General features: G+C 42.4%; 1 protein-coding gene across 3 annotated transcripts; it reads right to left on the minus strand.

Moving 5' to 3' along the window:
* On the minus strand, positions 1–12630 carry maea (macrophage erythroblast attacher, E3 ubiquitin ligase). Of its 3 annotated transcripts, none has more exons than XM_086137654.1 (9): positions 12548–12630; positions 5558–5740; positions 4619–4822; positions 4424–4546; positions 3703–3779; positions 3515–3623; positions 3306–3439; positions 2710–2905; positions 1–1583 (listed from the first exon to the last, which is right to left on the minus strand). In XM_086137654.1, exons 1-9 carry the CDS (start codon positions 12614–12616, stop codon positions 1488–1490), a joined length of 1191 nt encoding a protein of 396 aa, XP_085993780.1. In that variant the 5' UTR covers positions 12617–12630; the 3' UTR covers positions 1–1487. The 3 variants fall into 3 exon arrangements, with proteins under 3 accessions (XP_085993780.1, XP_085993765.1, XP_085993773.1); XM_086137639.1 differs by lacking the exon at positions 12548–12630 and adding an exon at positions 11845–12517; XM_086137647.1 differs by lacking the exon at positions 12548–12630 and adding an exon at positions 11420–11525.
* Between the last annotated feature and the right edge of the window lie 3319 nt (positions 12631–15949).

Genomic DNA, 15949 nt, shown 5'->3' on the forward strand with positions numbered 1-15949 from the left:
TTAATTCAACTGACTTTATTGACATGATGCAGTTTGAGGTTGACACTATTACCATCTCTATGGCTTGCATTGTCACACCTCAATCCAAAATTTCAGGTGAGAGACTCAGCAGACATCATACCCATGGAAATAGAGTGATGAGCCAGTGACACCCTCAGAACAGCAGAGACAAACAAAGCAGCCAATTTTAAAAAACAAAAAAAAAGTAGAATCTTTGAGGCATATCGATGGCAAAAAAAATCATCTTCGGCTAAGTCTAAGAACAGAAATACACAAGACAGGCAGTCCACAGTCATGAAACGGGCACAAGAGAGCATCTCCTTGTTTGTCACAGTCCTCCAGTCAAAAGTCTTAAAATTCTGGTCTACCTCTATGTGGTGAAGATTTCAAGTTTTTTGAAAGTCATGCTGAATTTTGTGCTTAATATTTTATCATCATCATCAATCGAAAATGACGAGGGGGAAGAAAGTTGTCACATCCAAAATTCATGAATTTGTTTAAAATGTAACATACTATCTGGACAAAAGTATTGTAACACCTAAACAATTACATATTTAAATTAGTCAGAAGTTGGACCAGGAGTTGTTGTTTTTTTCTTTCAAGGTGTGTTGGGACACTTGTATGCTTGGCAGTGCACAAAACAAGGTCCCATGAGTGGTGTGTGTGTGGAAAAATGTGCCCATCAAAACAATCTCTAGGATTGGCCTCAGATGGGAAGCTCATGTCCCCAATACAGGGTGTCCACTAAGTGTCTTTACAATTTCCTAGCCACTTCTCAGATTGGAAAATAATGGTGTCCATAGAAAGATGTATCAAAACACCTCAATAGCTACTCCCCCAAAAATTGTCTGTTCATTGCTTATCGTATAACAGTGGTTCAATTGTAGAGACGTTATGGACTTTGTGTACTTTTATCACTATCAAACTCCCATCGTGAATGAATCAAGTTAAGACGGATGGTGAAGATGAATGAAATAAAACCTCAACCAAGGCCAAAAAAAAAAGAAGACCAGCCTCATCATCAAAGACACTTGTCATGAGTTAGTATGCGACTGTAGAACATAAAAGAGCCTTTTATTGAGACTGGAAAGAGCTAAACCGGTGGAGACAAGATTTGTTCAGTCACCCACCCCCATGATGAAGTCATCAAGATCTGTGAACAACGCCTATTTACTATTTACATCTCTAATGCAGTCTTGATGTGACTTTTAAAGCCAATGTGGAGGGTTGGGGCTGGGGGTCAGAGGCAGCAATGTATGCATCCAGCAAGAAAACCCATACTTGGCTACCTGGCAGACATGTTTGTCAATGTAATCTCTGTACACCAGTCTTGAAGGAAGCATCCTGGTGGTCTGTGAGATCAAATGGCTGGAGGAGGGAGGAGGGGGTCTGTGAGGGGCAAGAATGGGATGTGTGTGTGTGTGTGTGTGTGTAGGAGTGTTTTCAGGGTTAATCTTCTGCCGTTTTTGTTGTGTTAGAGTGCAGGATCACATGATGTAAACCTTCTCAGCCTGGGAGAAGCTGAAGATTTCTTTGGTTCTGGGACAAACTACTTTGTCGTCTTGGCGGATGGACAGCAAGGACTGCCAGAGAAAGACAACAAAGAACATTTAAATCATATTTATTAACAACTTACCTGTAATGTACCACAATGTTAAGACAGTATTGTTGATATAAGTACAGTCATATCTCGGTTTTCGACCATAATCCGTTCCAGAAGGCTGTTCAAAAAGCATCAATTCCTCGTGTAAGAAAGCCGAGAGCAGTCGAGTGGCGTATTCAGGTTTGCTTAGTTTGGTTGAAAACCGATTTCCGAGGCGTGAAAATCTCGAATTTTCTGGTCGAAAACCGATTTGGTCAAAAACAGAGACGTTCGAAAACCGAGGTATGACTGTACCGCTTGATGTACGAGGGTTGAAAGATTTTGGAAAATAATCAATGTGATTTTTTTTTCTTAAAATTGTGATTGCAATTAAATGTGTGTGTGTGTGTGTGTGTGTGTGTGTGTTTTTAAATGTTATTAAAGGGCATTTTATAATGTATTTTAAAAAATACATTTTTAGAACAAACAATATCAGATCTACTATTCATTGTAGGATACTAAGACAAAGGCAAATGAACATTCATCAGATTGATAGAAAGCCCACAATTAGATATTTGTAGCAATTAATGTTTACTGCATTGAAATAATTTTTTTCGAGTTTGGAACATCCATCCACCCAGCCCAACGGCCAATTGGCCTCGTGCGGCAATGAGAGACTGAGAAAGGTTCTGGGACGCTACTGTGTAACTAGCTGCGTTCGGCATTTTGCGGGGGGAAAAAAATGCAGCGTAGTGTGATATTTCACATTCGGTCTTAAGTAGTGTATTGGCAGTTTACACAGGCAAGACAAGCTGGGCCTGTTTTTGTCCGTCGTTAGTGAAATGGGTGTCCGTAGGTACTTGACCCGATTAGAGACGATAACAGGGATGGATTTTCGTCCTTGCATAGTCCGTCCTTTTTAAAAAACTTCTCACCCTCCGTCCCCAAAATGGGCGTCCACCCGGGATTGACGGACAGACCATTCCGTCCATCCCAGGGACAGAATGCCCATCTCCGCGTATTTGTAATCTACCATATTTACATCACATTTAATTTCCTATAGACTTCTAATGTAGCATTTTGACCAAATAATTTACTGTCCACATTCCAGGTGTGCATGCACTCACATTGTATCCATACACGTATCCGTTGGGCAGCATCATGGGGGGGTTGTTCTCATTCATGACTTCGCCAGAGATCTTGCACACAAGTCTGGAGTTGGCACAGTGGGCCATGGGCAGCGGCTGCGCAAGCTTGTTTAAGGACTTGCTGCAAACGGGGCAGTCGGGGTTCTTGGAGGTGCCATCCTCTTTATAACACTGACTGTAAGGTACAGTTAAGGTTCACAGTATTTTAGGTACAACTAATTTGAGCACTTTCCTTACGTTACGATTAAAGTCAGCAAAAGCCTCATCTTCCGAGGCCTCAAAAAATTATCCTGTAGTGTGTGTCAGGTGTAAGAGTGATTTTACTGACTCAATCTGCTCAGGAAAAAGTCTGGATATGCTCAAGAAAAAGTCAGAGCCGACAGCCGCACATTTTAAACCTGCTCAATTTTAAGCCGGGTACACGTATGCACGCCACGGAAAACAGCAGTCTTTACTGAGTAACGTGTTAGTAACGCATCACTGGTGATGTGGTGTGGTGTGTTAGTCATCTCCAGTAAACCACCCACAATAAGAGCAGTAAGAATAATAAAAGGTTCAAAGCAGCGGAAGGATACGGCGTCTTGATGGCTGACAGTCCGGCCTGCAGGGTGATGGTGAACACGGAGTTGTTGCCCAGCTGGTGCAGTCGGTAGTTGTCGTACCGGAACTGCTGGATCAGCATCTTCCAGCGGGCTGGATCTAACAGATCCTGAGAGTGCCACAAGAGTTTCACATGAACCGGGACCATGCCACATTACCCCTCTGTCCATTGTGTGAGATTTACCTTGTATGGGGAGATATGTGTGTCAGAGGGGAAGGCAAGCATGCCCATCACCTGCCGTACTTCATCCAATTGTCCCCCCTCGGCTTGGCTGAAGTGTTTCCTCGCATGCCTGACATATAATTGGCAAGAGTTGGTGTTAATAAAACCAGCTTACACTTAATAATACAACCATTGCAATGTAGAGGTACCTGACAGCATCCATTCGTTTGTTCTGTCGGATGAGCTCGATGAACTCCTGGATTCTCAGACTGAACTCCAGGCAACTCTGGACGATCAAATAAAATCAGATGGAAGGAATATGACACTTGTGACACCTATTGTAGAATGACGAGACCTAGTGCAAAAATAAGACGTGTAACAAATTGGAGTAATCTGAAAATTAATGTGGTCTCACCTCGACACCAGTCTTTGAACCCCAAACTCAGGCTTGAAACCCAAACACAGGCCTTAAAAACCAATCTAAAACCCTAAAACAGGTTGAAACCATGATTTAAAACCCTAAAACCAACTTAAAAGAACAATTTGAAATCCTAGCACCGGCCTGAAACTCAAACCCGGGCTTTAAACCCTACTCGGAATTCCTAACCATTTTTTGAAACCCTAGCATAGCCTTGAAACACAAGTTTGAAACCCCAACAACAGCATGAACCCAAAACATGAAAACCTAACACTGTCTTAAATCTCTTCATTTGAAACATTAACACCGGATTGAAAACAAATTTTACACCCTAACTTGCGCTTTCAATCCTATCTTGAAACCAATAAAACAACTTTAAAAGTGGCTCCTCTTTTGAAAATGATTGTCACTGGAGGCTAACATGCATCTCATTGACTTGACTATGTGTGTATGTATCATATTACATGATTTTGTGAACAGTATGATGGGACTCATCCTTACTAACTGGCTACCTTCATCTTGCGAAGGCGAGATTTGTTGTCATGGCACCAGGCTAAGCAGGTGGCCGTCTCCTGCCTCTCCAGCGACTCCTCCACCTCCTTTGCCGTGAGGAACATCTCGATGTTGACCAGATCCTCAAACGTTAAAAGACTTGATTACGCACGGAACAAGACTGGCGAGCGGCACTTCAAAACAATATGGCTGACCTCGATGCCGCTCTGTCTCGCCAGCTTGACGGCCGTGTTGTAGTATCCGCAGCGCAGCAGGTGCTCGACCATCATGCGGTCCATGCGCTTCTTCTTCCACAGATTGACCGAGGCCGGCTGGTCGCTGCTGTGCTCCTTCAGATGCTCGATCCGCCGTTTGCAAAGCTTGGCGCTCTCATCCTCTGCCTGAATGGACTCGGCAGCCTAAAAAAGAAAACATTAGATCGAGAAGCTGAATTTATTCAGTGGGAAGTCACTCCTTTTTAGGTCTCTGATACAGTGGGACCTCGATTTATGAGAGGCCCCACTTATGAGACTTTTGAGATACAAGCCATCACTTAGCATTTTTTTTATTGCCAGGATTAGCAAGCAATAACGTTGGTTAAGTTATGAGTATGCTGCATTGCTCCAGTGAGGTGGAAATACAAGGAGCAATTAATGTGGACCCCCTAAGGTGGAACCTTGATTCACTGACAAATCGGTTTACAATTTTTCCTCACAAATACAGTATTGCTTCTGCTCACGACAACCATGTGGAACAATTAGTATTATGTTTGAATTGTATTCAAGTCAATATTGGTTGAAAAGCATTTGGAAATCATTGTATTCTTTTTTTGTTTACACTTTCAACAACATCCCTACTTCATTGGAATTGGGGTTTGTGTGGAGAAAAGTTTTTTTTTGTTTTCCCCTGCAGACCCAAGTTATCAAATGGGTGCTCTACAAATTGGACATTAAAGGTTCAGTTTCAGTTTTTTACTAAGGTACAGTCAAGAGTCTACTTAATTAAGGATTTCAATGAGTACTTTATGAGTAAAGGAGTTCAATTAGTACTTTTTTACCCACATATCAGTACTTCTCCGTAAAGATTTAGTGTGAGTACTTTTGCCACGTGTGCGCCTACGAAATGTTGTGTCCAAAGAAACGTGTTCGAGTTACCTTTCGTTTCAGTGCGCTGAGCTTCTCCACGACGCCGTCCAGCAGGGACACCACAGAGTCCACCACCGGGAAGCTGCTGAGCGTCTTCTCTAGCTCAGCCACCACCATGGTCACGTGACTCGTTTCCCTGTCTATGTTCTTCTGGGCTGCACGGAAGCGCTTATTCAGCGTCTCGTAGGGCACCTGAAGGATGACAAACGGGGAGATATTTGAGCATCTTGACCCTGAATACTTGCAACTGCAAGGAAGAAAATACTGTGTCAAGTACGGGTGGCCAATATAGCCCCCCCCCCACCCCCCAAAAGGGCAAAAGTCCGATTTTCAATTTAAAAAAATCCCCCTTAAAGAGATTTACAATGATACCATTCAAATCAAGTTTGTTTTCCCCTCTGGGATTTGATTTATATCTCCTGATATCACAAAAATCTATTATAGTATGGAAGCAGTAGATCCAAAAGAGAGAGAGAGCAAACAAAATGGCTGTCATAGTCATAGTGGAACCTGCTGAATGGAATGCTGCAAAGACCACAAAATGGAGTACCAATCTGCCTCAACCCCCATTAGAAGACACTGGAACGATTTAATTCACTAAATTAGTGCACAACTGAACACCAAATTAGTTTTAAGTTCAGTTCACAAGCTTTAAAATGAACTAGTTCAGGCTGGGATAGGCTCCAGCACCCCCCGCGACCCTAGTGAGGATAAAGCGGTTCGGAAGATGAATGAATGAATGAATACTTCAGGTCATAGATCAAAATTCAAGAATTTGAACTACTGTATTTACGGACCATTAGGCACACCATATCATTCAGCGCAATATCAATGAACGGATCTATTTAAAAAACAAAAACAAAATGAATACATAAGACGCACCGGGTAATAACGCACATTATTTTTGTGAAGCGTTGGATGTTAAATAGTTGATTGTAATTGTACCGTATGTTTATTTGGCGCTTTTACGCTAGGTTCAGACCCATCTAAAATATTGGGTTGTGCTGCCTTGCTTTTGTTTGCCGCAGAACTTGACGGGGGGTTGCTTTGGGCGGAGGAGGGGATTCTCCTCCAGATGGGGAAAAAAATGAACATCGCTAGTCAATCTGGTGACTGGTGGTTGTGTAATTGCCTTAACTAATGCTAAATCCTATCAGGGTTGACCGTTGGAACAGCCGTAAAAGCTAGTCAATGCAGTCACCATGATCCAACCTATTATTGCTCGGTCCCAGCAAAGGCTGGATGTGTTCCACAGACCGCAATTATATTACCACACACTGTAACATTGGAAACGAGCAGCCAGAAACCCTCAGCTGACAGCAATGTTAGGCTAAGACAGTGGTTCTCAATTATTTTCTGTCATGCCCCCCCAAGGAAGAGGAAAACATCTCGCACCCCCCCCCGCATGGCTATAAATAGTATCATTTGTCTATAAAATTGTTATAAGTACACCTTTGCATAACACTGTATCCTTATTAACGTATAAGAGAATAAAAAAAAAAAAGAAATATGGACCAACTTACAACAAAGAATAGCTTTAGTAACTGGAACAGAAAAGATTTGAAGTGCATCTGAAATTCAAAAATAACATTAAATCCTTAATTTAACAATAAATATTTTTTGACTGACCATGTCAAACCATACGATACTGAAAAATAAAATGACATAAACTCAATAACTAATAATACATCTAAACTAATCACCAACATTATCTCAGGAGCACAATATTAAAAAATAATAAAAAAACTTTAACCAGCAAAACAAAAAGTATATCTGTATATAAAAGAATTTGTGTTTTTTTTTTAAATCAAAGATGATGTCTGGATTAATGGCTACAATGAGCACGTTTTGCAATGCATATCTTTTCGAAGCGAGGTTTGATGCAGGACACAGCAACTCTCGGCTCCTGCTCAATGTGTAGCCGGGACCTGTATTTTAGTTTTCTGAAGTAGCAGTCACAAAGCGGCATGATTGTTGGCAATATTCGGCACGTTTTCGCTGAAAAAAACTCAAGCAGCTTATCAGTGTAATTGGGGTGTAATGTCTTTAAGTGACGCCTTAATTTATTTGGCTTCATGCTGTCCGCTACCCAAATTTTTAGACAAAGTAAGCACATCAATCTTCCCTCGTCTGCCACCGCACTCACATTGAAGCCAAGCTCTACATACGCCTCGTCATATTTCCTCCCTGAGAATGCTCCCTGTGCAAACTCTGCCAATGAGAGCGCCACTGCCCCCTAACGTAGTGGAGGTCCAACTGCAAGTTATTTTAGGGCAGTAAAAAAAAATAAAAAAGCATGTTCCCTGAGGTCAAACGCGCCCCACTATTTGAGAAACACTGGGCTAAGAGGACTACATCTCCCATGATTCTTAGACACAGAGGCAGAAGTAGTCCTAGTTTCGGTAGGATGAAAACATAGATGCCCGCAATTAGATGAAGATGAGAATAACAACGCAAATGCAAAGAAAGGAATTTTGCTTGAAGACCATGAACTGAAAAACCGGCGTCCATCCATCCATACAGCATCCCAAATCACAAGGCAGACTGTCAATTGTTGTGAAAATTAAAGGCTATTGGGTGTGCCTGATGGTCCAAAAAATACATTAAGTTCACAGTTCCAAAAATGAACTGGTTTATACTTTGTCTTTTCCAATATGCTGCTGCAAGCTATGACCCTCAAAACAGTGGCATTCCCCCAATGTTGCAACCCATTCAGTCCGCACTAGTAGTCGCTACTTTCACCCTTCAGTCTAAATAAATAAACATGAAGGAGAACTTGTTTCATGAATGCTCTTAATTATAAATGAGGAATTAGAATAAAAACAGGAATGCATTCCTTAATGTGCAAGCACAATATCACCTTAGGTAGGAACCAGGCTGAGGTCAGAAATGAGCTGTCCCTTTAGCTATGTCCCTCTATCTGCCTAACACTCCAATTAAACTCGCCCCAAGTCTTCAGGTGACCGTAAAATGTCAACCCACCTGCAGGCAGAGACAGAGTGGTAGGTTTGTCTTTGTCGCTTGTTTGCTTGATATAAAGAAGCCTCCTCGCTGAATGACATCGCCAAAGATTTGAGAGTACGACGGACAGGTTAGCAATTGTGACACATCCAAATGACATAACTTCAAATAGAAGTTTCAGTAATGTAAATTATTTGGTGATAAGCAAGCTTGTTCCCCACTGGTGAGATTTAACAAGATTGTAAATCAACCGTGTCGTCTCAAGAGGAGAGAAGTCACACACGTGCATACACTACATGAAAATACGTTTTTATATAGCGTCCTGCACATTGAGCTGACATCATAAAACAAGTTCATATATGAAACAATACACATTGAGTTGTTCAATATGTGTATCATGAAATGTGGGACTCAGAAAAAAAGGAATAAATATAGAACTGAGTTTATTTTGGGGGAAAAAAAGCAATTGGCACTGATTTGGTGGAAATGTCTAGATAATATATATATTTAAAACATACAACCCATATACATTGATAGATGTATATTTCTGTATTAATTTAAGCAAAATCGGATGCATGCTCTTTTTTTCTTAGTGCAATGCTGAGGTATTGGATCGGGACACTGCATTGGCAGATACTTGAAACCAAAGATTCAGACTCGAGTGCCAAAAAAGCGTGATCGGGACATTCCTAGCTGCTTCACCCGCTTTCTTCACCAGAGTATCAAGCCCCCCACATTGAAAGCCAAAGGGAAAGCGCTCTCATGCCTATCAGGGACAAACAAGAAATGACCTTGTGATTTTTCATCAAACAATACAGACTTCCTGATTGGTGTAACCACCATGTTTTTTTTTGCCCCCCCCCCTCCAAGCTCCGAGATCATGCTTTACATTTTGAAGACACACGCAGCCATTCAAGTCTTTGTAGCTTGGGTTGCCAGATAAGACATTTATCCTCCTACGTATGGACTGTCTGCCGTGTGTTTAGAAGTGTGTTCTCCTGGAAGTCTAACTGAACATGTCGATCTTAAACGAATGTGAACTGGCATTCAAAATTTGTTGCCAAACGCCAGTATGTACGCGTTCACCAGGGAGAAACACACTACGTTCAGTTCATGTTTGCCAACAATATGAAATTCCTGACCTTTCGTTCAAGCACAACACTACTGCCATCTAGGAGAAAAACATTTACAGACCTTGTTCTGCCTGTCACAGTTTGCATTGATCGATAGCTGAACATAAAAGAACAAAAATGACCTCTGGAGGCTACGCACATAGAACTCAAGAGTAACTGACGCCCACCCAAAAAGGTTTGCAATTGCCTTTTGATGCCATGAGATGTTCGTAAAAGACCCCATAAAATGAACGTCATGCCCTTATATCAACATAGTGGCTCGGCACCCAGACGGCCCCAGGAGCAACAAATCATTTAAAAAAAAAAAAAAAAAAAAACTTTAGACAGGGCTTTGGATAGAGCAAAAAAAACCCCCCAAAAACATCAAATACTTGAGTTTCTCAGCAAATGACAGAGGATAGGCCCCTTGTCCCTTGCAAAAATCTGTGCATAGGTGAAATCATGAATTCAGAACAATGATTTTCTCTGTCCTATCTTCATTCATCCATTTTGTAATCCGCTTATCCTCAGACGGGTCGCGGGCTTGCTGGAGCCTATCCCAGCTGTCTTGGGGCAGCCGGCGGGGTACATCTTTTTCATGGCACACTGATGATCTCTTACACTGGTTGGAGAACAGCGAGCTAGATTATTAGCCCACAGGACATTTGTATTCAAGCACAACACATTCATAACAAAGGCTTGTATATTCAATGTTCAACATTCACAAATTTTCCAGATTTGGGAGGCCAATGCAGCCTGTTCTTCGCTAAAAAAGAAAAGTCACCCATTCACTTTTTTTATGCAAAGGCAAAGGTCACGCTGGCTGTGGGAAATAAACATTTATTGAATTATTCCAGTAGTCCCCAACCATTGGTTCGTGGACCAGTACCAGGCCGCACAGAGACAGATCTGCGAGCTGTGAGCATATTTACTCGATCAGACTAAAATATGTCAAGGTGTGCCACTCTTGCTAATTAGAGTTCAGCTTTTCCTACTAATTTTGGTTTGCAAGTTGAAATATACTGAATCCACCAATAAATTAAAGAACAAGTAGTAAATAAGAAAGTAATAGTAACAAATTGACCAAACGTACAAACACCACCAATGCAAAATAGGCATTTGAGGTAAACGTATGATTTTTGTCGACTTGGGGTTGCCATCCTCATGTTAATCACAAGATGATTCGTGACTTTGAATGAGTGTGTCTGTTACTTATAGTGTGACATGGGCACTACCAAAGAGAGTGTCAATTGGCTGTTGTGTGCTCAGGTTAGCAGATGTGTGTTAATTAGCTAACCATTTATCATGTGCATTGAATCCCTGGGCTATGGCTCAGCAGGTAGTATATGAATGTTTATTACATGTTTATTTTAGTACTATTATTACATATATTTAATACTATCACCTAACGATCATAGACATGCTGTTGTGCAAGTCAGTTGTGCTTTGCATTGTACAGTTTGTTATTGTCTTATCTTTAAAACCCCTGTCTTTTATGCATTCTTTCTGCCTGGCTTGGCAACATCGTGCCAACTCATTTATACTTGATTCTGCTGTAACATCAGTCGTGAGGAAAAATTATCATTCATTACAAAGCTTTGATGCGGATATTTTGCTACACGTTTAACAGATTTTAGTTACCGGTATTTGAAAAGTTGCTGCAGCCTTAGAAGGGACCACGTTGACCTGACATGAGGGGCTTCATTTAGTCAGGACATAAACATGTCCAAGAGGAAAAATGTGCTTGAGGCATCAATAGGCAATGACAACCCTTATGGGGTGGGCTAGAATTACTCACAGAGTTTAGCGGCAGGTTTTGGTCCCTAGGCTCTTCCCCATGCAGTGAGCTCCATTCTTTAATCCAGCGAATAGCAGCTAGAAACACTGTTAATAGCATTGGACTACATTAAAATGTCTTCAAACATGAATTAGCATGTTAACAGGCAAACTGTAACAATGCCACAAATAATAAGCACTATATTTAACATGAGGCTTGGTGGGCTATTTCAAGCAATGAAGATTAGCAGCTGTGACGACAATCTTTTTCCTGCAATGCATGCAGACGTGGGCCTCATGCCCCACCATCTGCACTTAAAATGGATCCCATCATCGCCAACCCCTCCTGACTGCAGCATCGTAGCACAGACACCTTACACTCACACCTCCTTCAACATAACACATACAAAGAATGATGCATGAGGTTCTTCATGGATAGCTACTCACGGCGACAGATCCAGACGTGTGTGCAGAGGGCGAGGTTGGGAGAAGGAAGATGATGATGGGGGAGGTATTCCGGGTTTGGTGTCGCAGTGAGAGAGAGAAGCGACTGCTTTCATTTCCTCTCGCTGGCCATTTTGTGGGGAACATTCGCGGAGGACGGGGCTCCCACGAGCCCCTCTAAAACGGAACTGTATTGCCCCACAAGCCCCCCGCAACTAACCCGACCAACACCGGTGATTTCAACAGATCTCACTTTTAGCCTGCTCGATTTTGTATGCCCCAAGCGAGCTTGCCTTTTGAGCCCTTATAGATGGTGCGACCACGTTGCTGTTCGACTTCCAGCTGACTGTCAAAACGTTTCAGCGTGACGCCATTTTACGACAAGAAACACATTCCACCCCCGTCGTCCATGTTGAATAAAGGGGGGACGCCATGTTACACTGACATGTCATTTTAAAGGCTTTATTGTAATTAAGTGGACAGAAAGCACATATAAGCCTGTCATGCTAAATCCCAACATTTGTTATGAGGGGAAAATACCAAGATTTGATAGCTGGGCTAAGCTATCTCGGCTAAGATTGAAATCCTATCAAGACGTGTGTCAAATTCGACAGGAGTCAGGAACTCTCTCAAGCCCCCATTCCCCACGCCAGGTCGCGACAAGCGCCGAGTGGTCGTTCGGTCTCACTCGGTGTCGGTTGTTTACCTTGAGCGTAGGATATTCTTGTACTTTGAGAGCCATCGAGAGTTGAGACGCTGTCTCTTGCACCGCCATCTTGGTTTTGTGCGTGTGGGTTTCAACTGAATGCTTGTTTGTGGTTTTTTTTGGTTTTTTCCTAACGCGTCAGCATGGCCTTGTCTGCTCACTACCGCCATCTGTAGGAATGGTGGAAACATTAACACCAGCGGACCAACAATCACAGTTTTAATTTGACTTGTTAAAATGATCTATTCATCCCTTATCTGAACCACTTTATCCTTACGAGGGTCACGGGTGTACTGGAGCCTATCTCTATCGACTTCGGGCAGTAGGTGTGGTATATCCTGAACTCATTGCCATCCAATCGCAGGGCACAGACAAATGTGGGAGAGAACCACAGTACCCGGAGAAAACCCACGCAGACACGGGGAGAACATGCAAATTACACACAGGATAGCTGGACCCCGGAATCGAACCCATGACCTCTGCACTGTGAGGTGGACGTGCTAACCAGTCGCCTTTTTAAAATGATATTCTAATTCACAACCGAATATCGAAGCAGAAAACAACTATATTTTCAGAAGTTCCCTTCAAATTCTCATGTTGTATTAATTTTTGATAACTTCTAGAAACTCTGCTTTGAAACCCAACACTTCCTTGAAAGTCCTTGAATTTGAAACCTGGATCCTGATTTGAGCTCCGGCCTCCCTGTGTGGAGTTTGCATGTTCTCCCCGGGCCTGCGTGGGTTTTCTCCGGGTACTCCGGTTTCCTCCCACATTCCAAAAACATGCATGGCAGGCTGATTGAACGCTCTAAATTGTCCCTAGGTGTGAATGTGAGCGTGGATGGTTGTTCGTCTCTTTGCGCCCTGCGATTGGCTGGCAACCGATTCAGGGTGTCCCCCGCCTACTGCCCGAAGACAGCTGGGATAGGCTCCAGCACCCCCCGCGACCCTAGTGAGGGTCAAGCGGTTCGGAAAATGGATGGATGGATGGATGGATCCTGATTTGTTTTGAAACCTTAACTTGCCTTAAAGCCATACTTTTAAACCCTAACCTTTATCTAAACCCCTTCTTTGAAAGCTTAATGAAGCTAAAGGAGGAACTTACAACATGTATCTCAGTATGAAGTACTGTATACCGGTAGAGCATTATATCATTATGCATATATGTGTGTGCGTGTGTGTGTGCGTGTGTGTGTGTGCGTGCGTGTGTGTGAGATTGCGCGTGATTGCGCGCGCGCGGCCGCGCGCATGTTTGTTTATCATAGTGTAGCCATGCATGCTAGTACTGTAAATAGGCTATAAGTGTTCCTCTCAGCTGTTCGCTTCAGCACAACTCAAGAGAAAGGGGGAGAGTATCTTCAAGATGCAGAAACATGAAGCATGAAAGTAACACAGAGAGGAGGGGTTTCGCCCGCAAGTGGGGATGACTGCAGTGGGTACACACACACCAACACACTAAAACTGTACACTCGCACACGAGCGCGTGCACACACACGCCCACACGCACACACAAAAACGCACGCACACGCACACGCACACATGCTAACACTCGGCACGACCATGAATTACAAGGTGTGTTCAAATCGTTAGTGATTTCTTTTTTTTTCCCCCCCATGTGTTTTGTTGCAATTCTAGCTTCCGTGCAGCTTCAGCCCCTTTCACACTGCTTGTAAAAGCTGAAGAAATGGGGATGTTTGACTAACGTCAATTTAAAGATACATGTTTTCACAGACAACAAAAACAATTTAAAACGTGGGGACAAGTAAGAGTCTTTGAATGCGGAGACATCCACCACGCTTCCAAGTCAAAAAAATAAAACAAATCTGAAAAACAAGCACAAGCCATTGACCTGGAGTGGTCACATTTTTATGTAGCAATATCACACAGCTTGTTTGGGTTCTCATATGTCTTAGGTGGTATATAAGTCTGTATATCAACTGCATAACTGTAACCTCGGCTAATAGCTGCCCTTATAAATGATTACGATTCCCCTTACAAAGCAACAAATCCCCGTACAACGGTTTACCGCGCATGCACACATCATGCTTTATCAATCCGACCGTACGCAGCGATGAAAAAAAATATACGATTGAGGATTACTTTTGCTGGTTTGCCGTGACAATAGTAGCAATCGACGACGGCATTGTCATTGGCTACCAGCAGGTGGGACGATCTGGATTTGAGCCAAAATGGTCTTTGTGAGATCGGTTCACAATTGTTTTTTTTTTTTTCCTTATAAAAGTTGTAATACGCCATACATGATTTGAAATGATTTTAAAAAACGTATAAAATACGGGGGAAACGTACAAGTTGACAGGTATGCAACTGTCATTGAAGAACAACACACTAATAAAGTCATCACATTGTATGACTTATTTCAGTTTTGGGGCTCTGATGGATTTAGATCAGTGGTTCTTAACCTGGGTTCGATCGAACCCCAGCGGTTCGGTAAATCGGTCTCAGGGGTTCGACGGAGCCTCTACCATGGAGGTTAAGACACACCCGACTCAAGATGTCAATTAGTTATGACACGCCCGCTTGGCCATCGTTGGCTGCAGATGATCACATTGCCTTGCTTGCCCAATCAGTACTGTGGGACATTTACCGGTAGTTCGCTTCGTAATCAACGTGTGACTGTTGTGATAGTACGTCGTTCAATTAAAAAAAAAACTATACTTATGCCATGTAATTTTATTTACTTTTTTCTGTTTTTAAAAATGTGTTTTTTTAATAATAATAATAATAATAGATTTTATTTATAAGCGCCTTTCAAGACACCCAAGGACACTTTACAATAACAAAAAACACAAAACAATACGGGTTGAGCAGCGGCAGCCAATGTCTTGAATTTGTAAAAAAAAAAAAATCATCATTTTTCACTAATGAAGGGTTTGGTGAACGTGCATATGAACTGGTTGGGTTTGGTTAACAAGGTTAAGAACCACTGATTTAGATTGTACATGTGGCCTTTAGTCTAGCATGAGAGCATATTTGTGCTAGGTTGGGTGTTGTTTCTGATGTAGTTTGGCCGGTTTGGTAAGCCACGGACTGGCCACCTGAACTGGTCGCCAGTCAGTCGCAGGGCACATTCATAGACAAACAACCATTCACACCCACATCTACACCATCACTGTGTGGGAACAGATCGCATGCTGCCCGCACATAAGTCAGGCGAATGTACCACTATAGCATTAGCGACTCCCTTTGTGGATGATAGTAAAATACACCTTGCATGGATTTTTAACCCAGATTTAAAAGCTTTTATTCTTTAAACCTGACTTCACCTCTGTTGGTGTCTTATTCCACAGCTGAATGCCGCTTCACCTGTTTGCTTTGAAACCTGGGCTCCGCTAATTGATCAGAGTCTGTAGACCTCAGAGCTCTACTGGGTTTATATTGATTT

This window comes from Hippocampus guttulatus, chromosome 2, assembly GCF_054856545.1.
Source record: "Hippocampus guttulatus isolate MCC_2025c chromosome 2, RoL_Hgut_1.0, whole genome shotgun sequence".
Taxonomy (NCBI): Eukaryota; Metazoa; Chordata; class Actinopteri; order Syngnathiformes; family Syngnathidae; genus Hippocampus; species Hippocampus guttulatus.

Coding starts and splice junctions, on each gene's coding strand:
- maea (XM_086137639.1), bottom strand. CDS start 11,988: ATGTTCCCCACAAAATGGCCAGCGAGAGGAAATGAAAGCAGTCGCTTC. Junction 3,440..3,514: donor CACATATCTCCCCATACAAG/GTAAATCTCACA, acceptor TGGCACTCTCAG/GATCTGTTAGATCCAGCCCG. Junction 2,906..3,305: donor CTGTCAGCCATCAAGACGCC/GTATCCTTCCGC, acceptor TGTACCTTACAG/TCAGTGTTATAAAGAGGATG.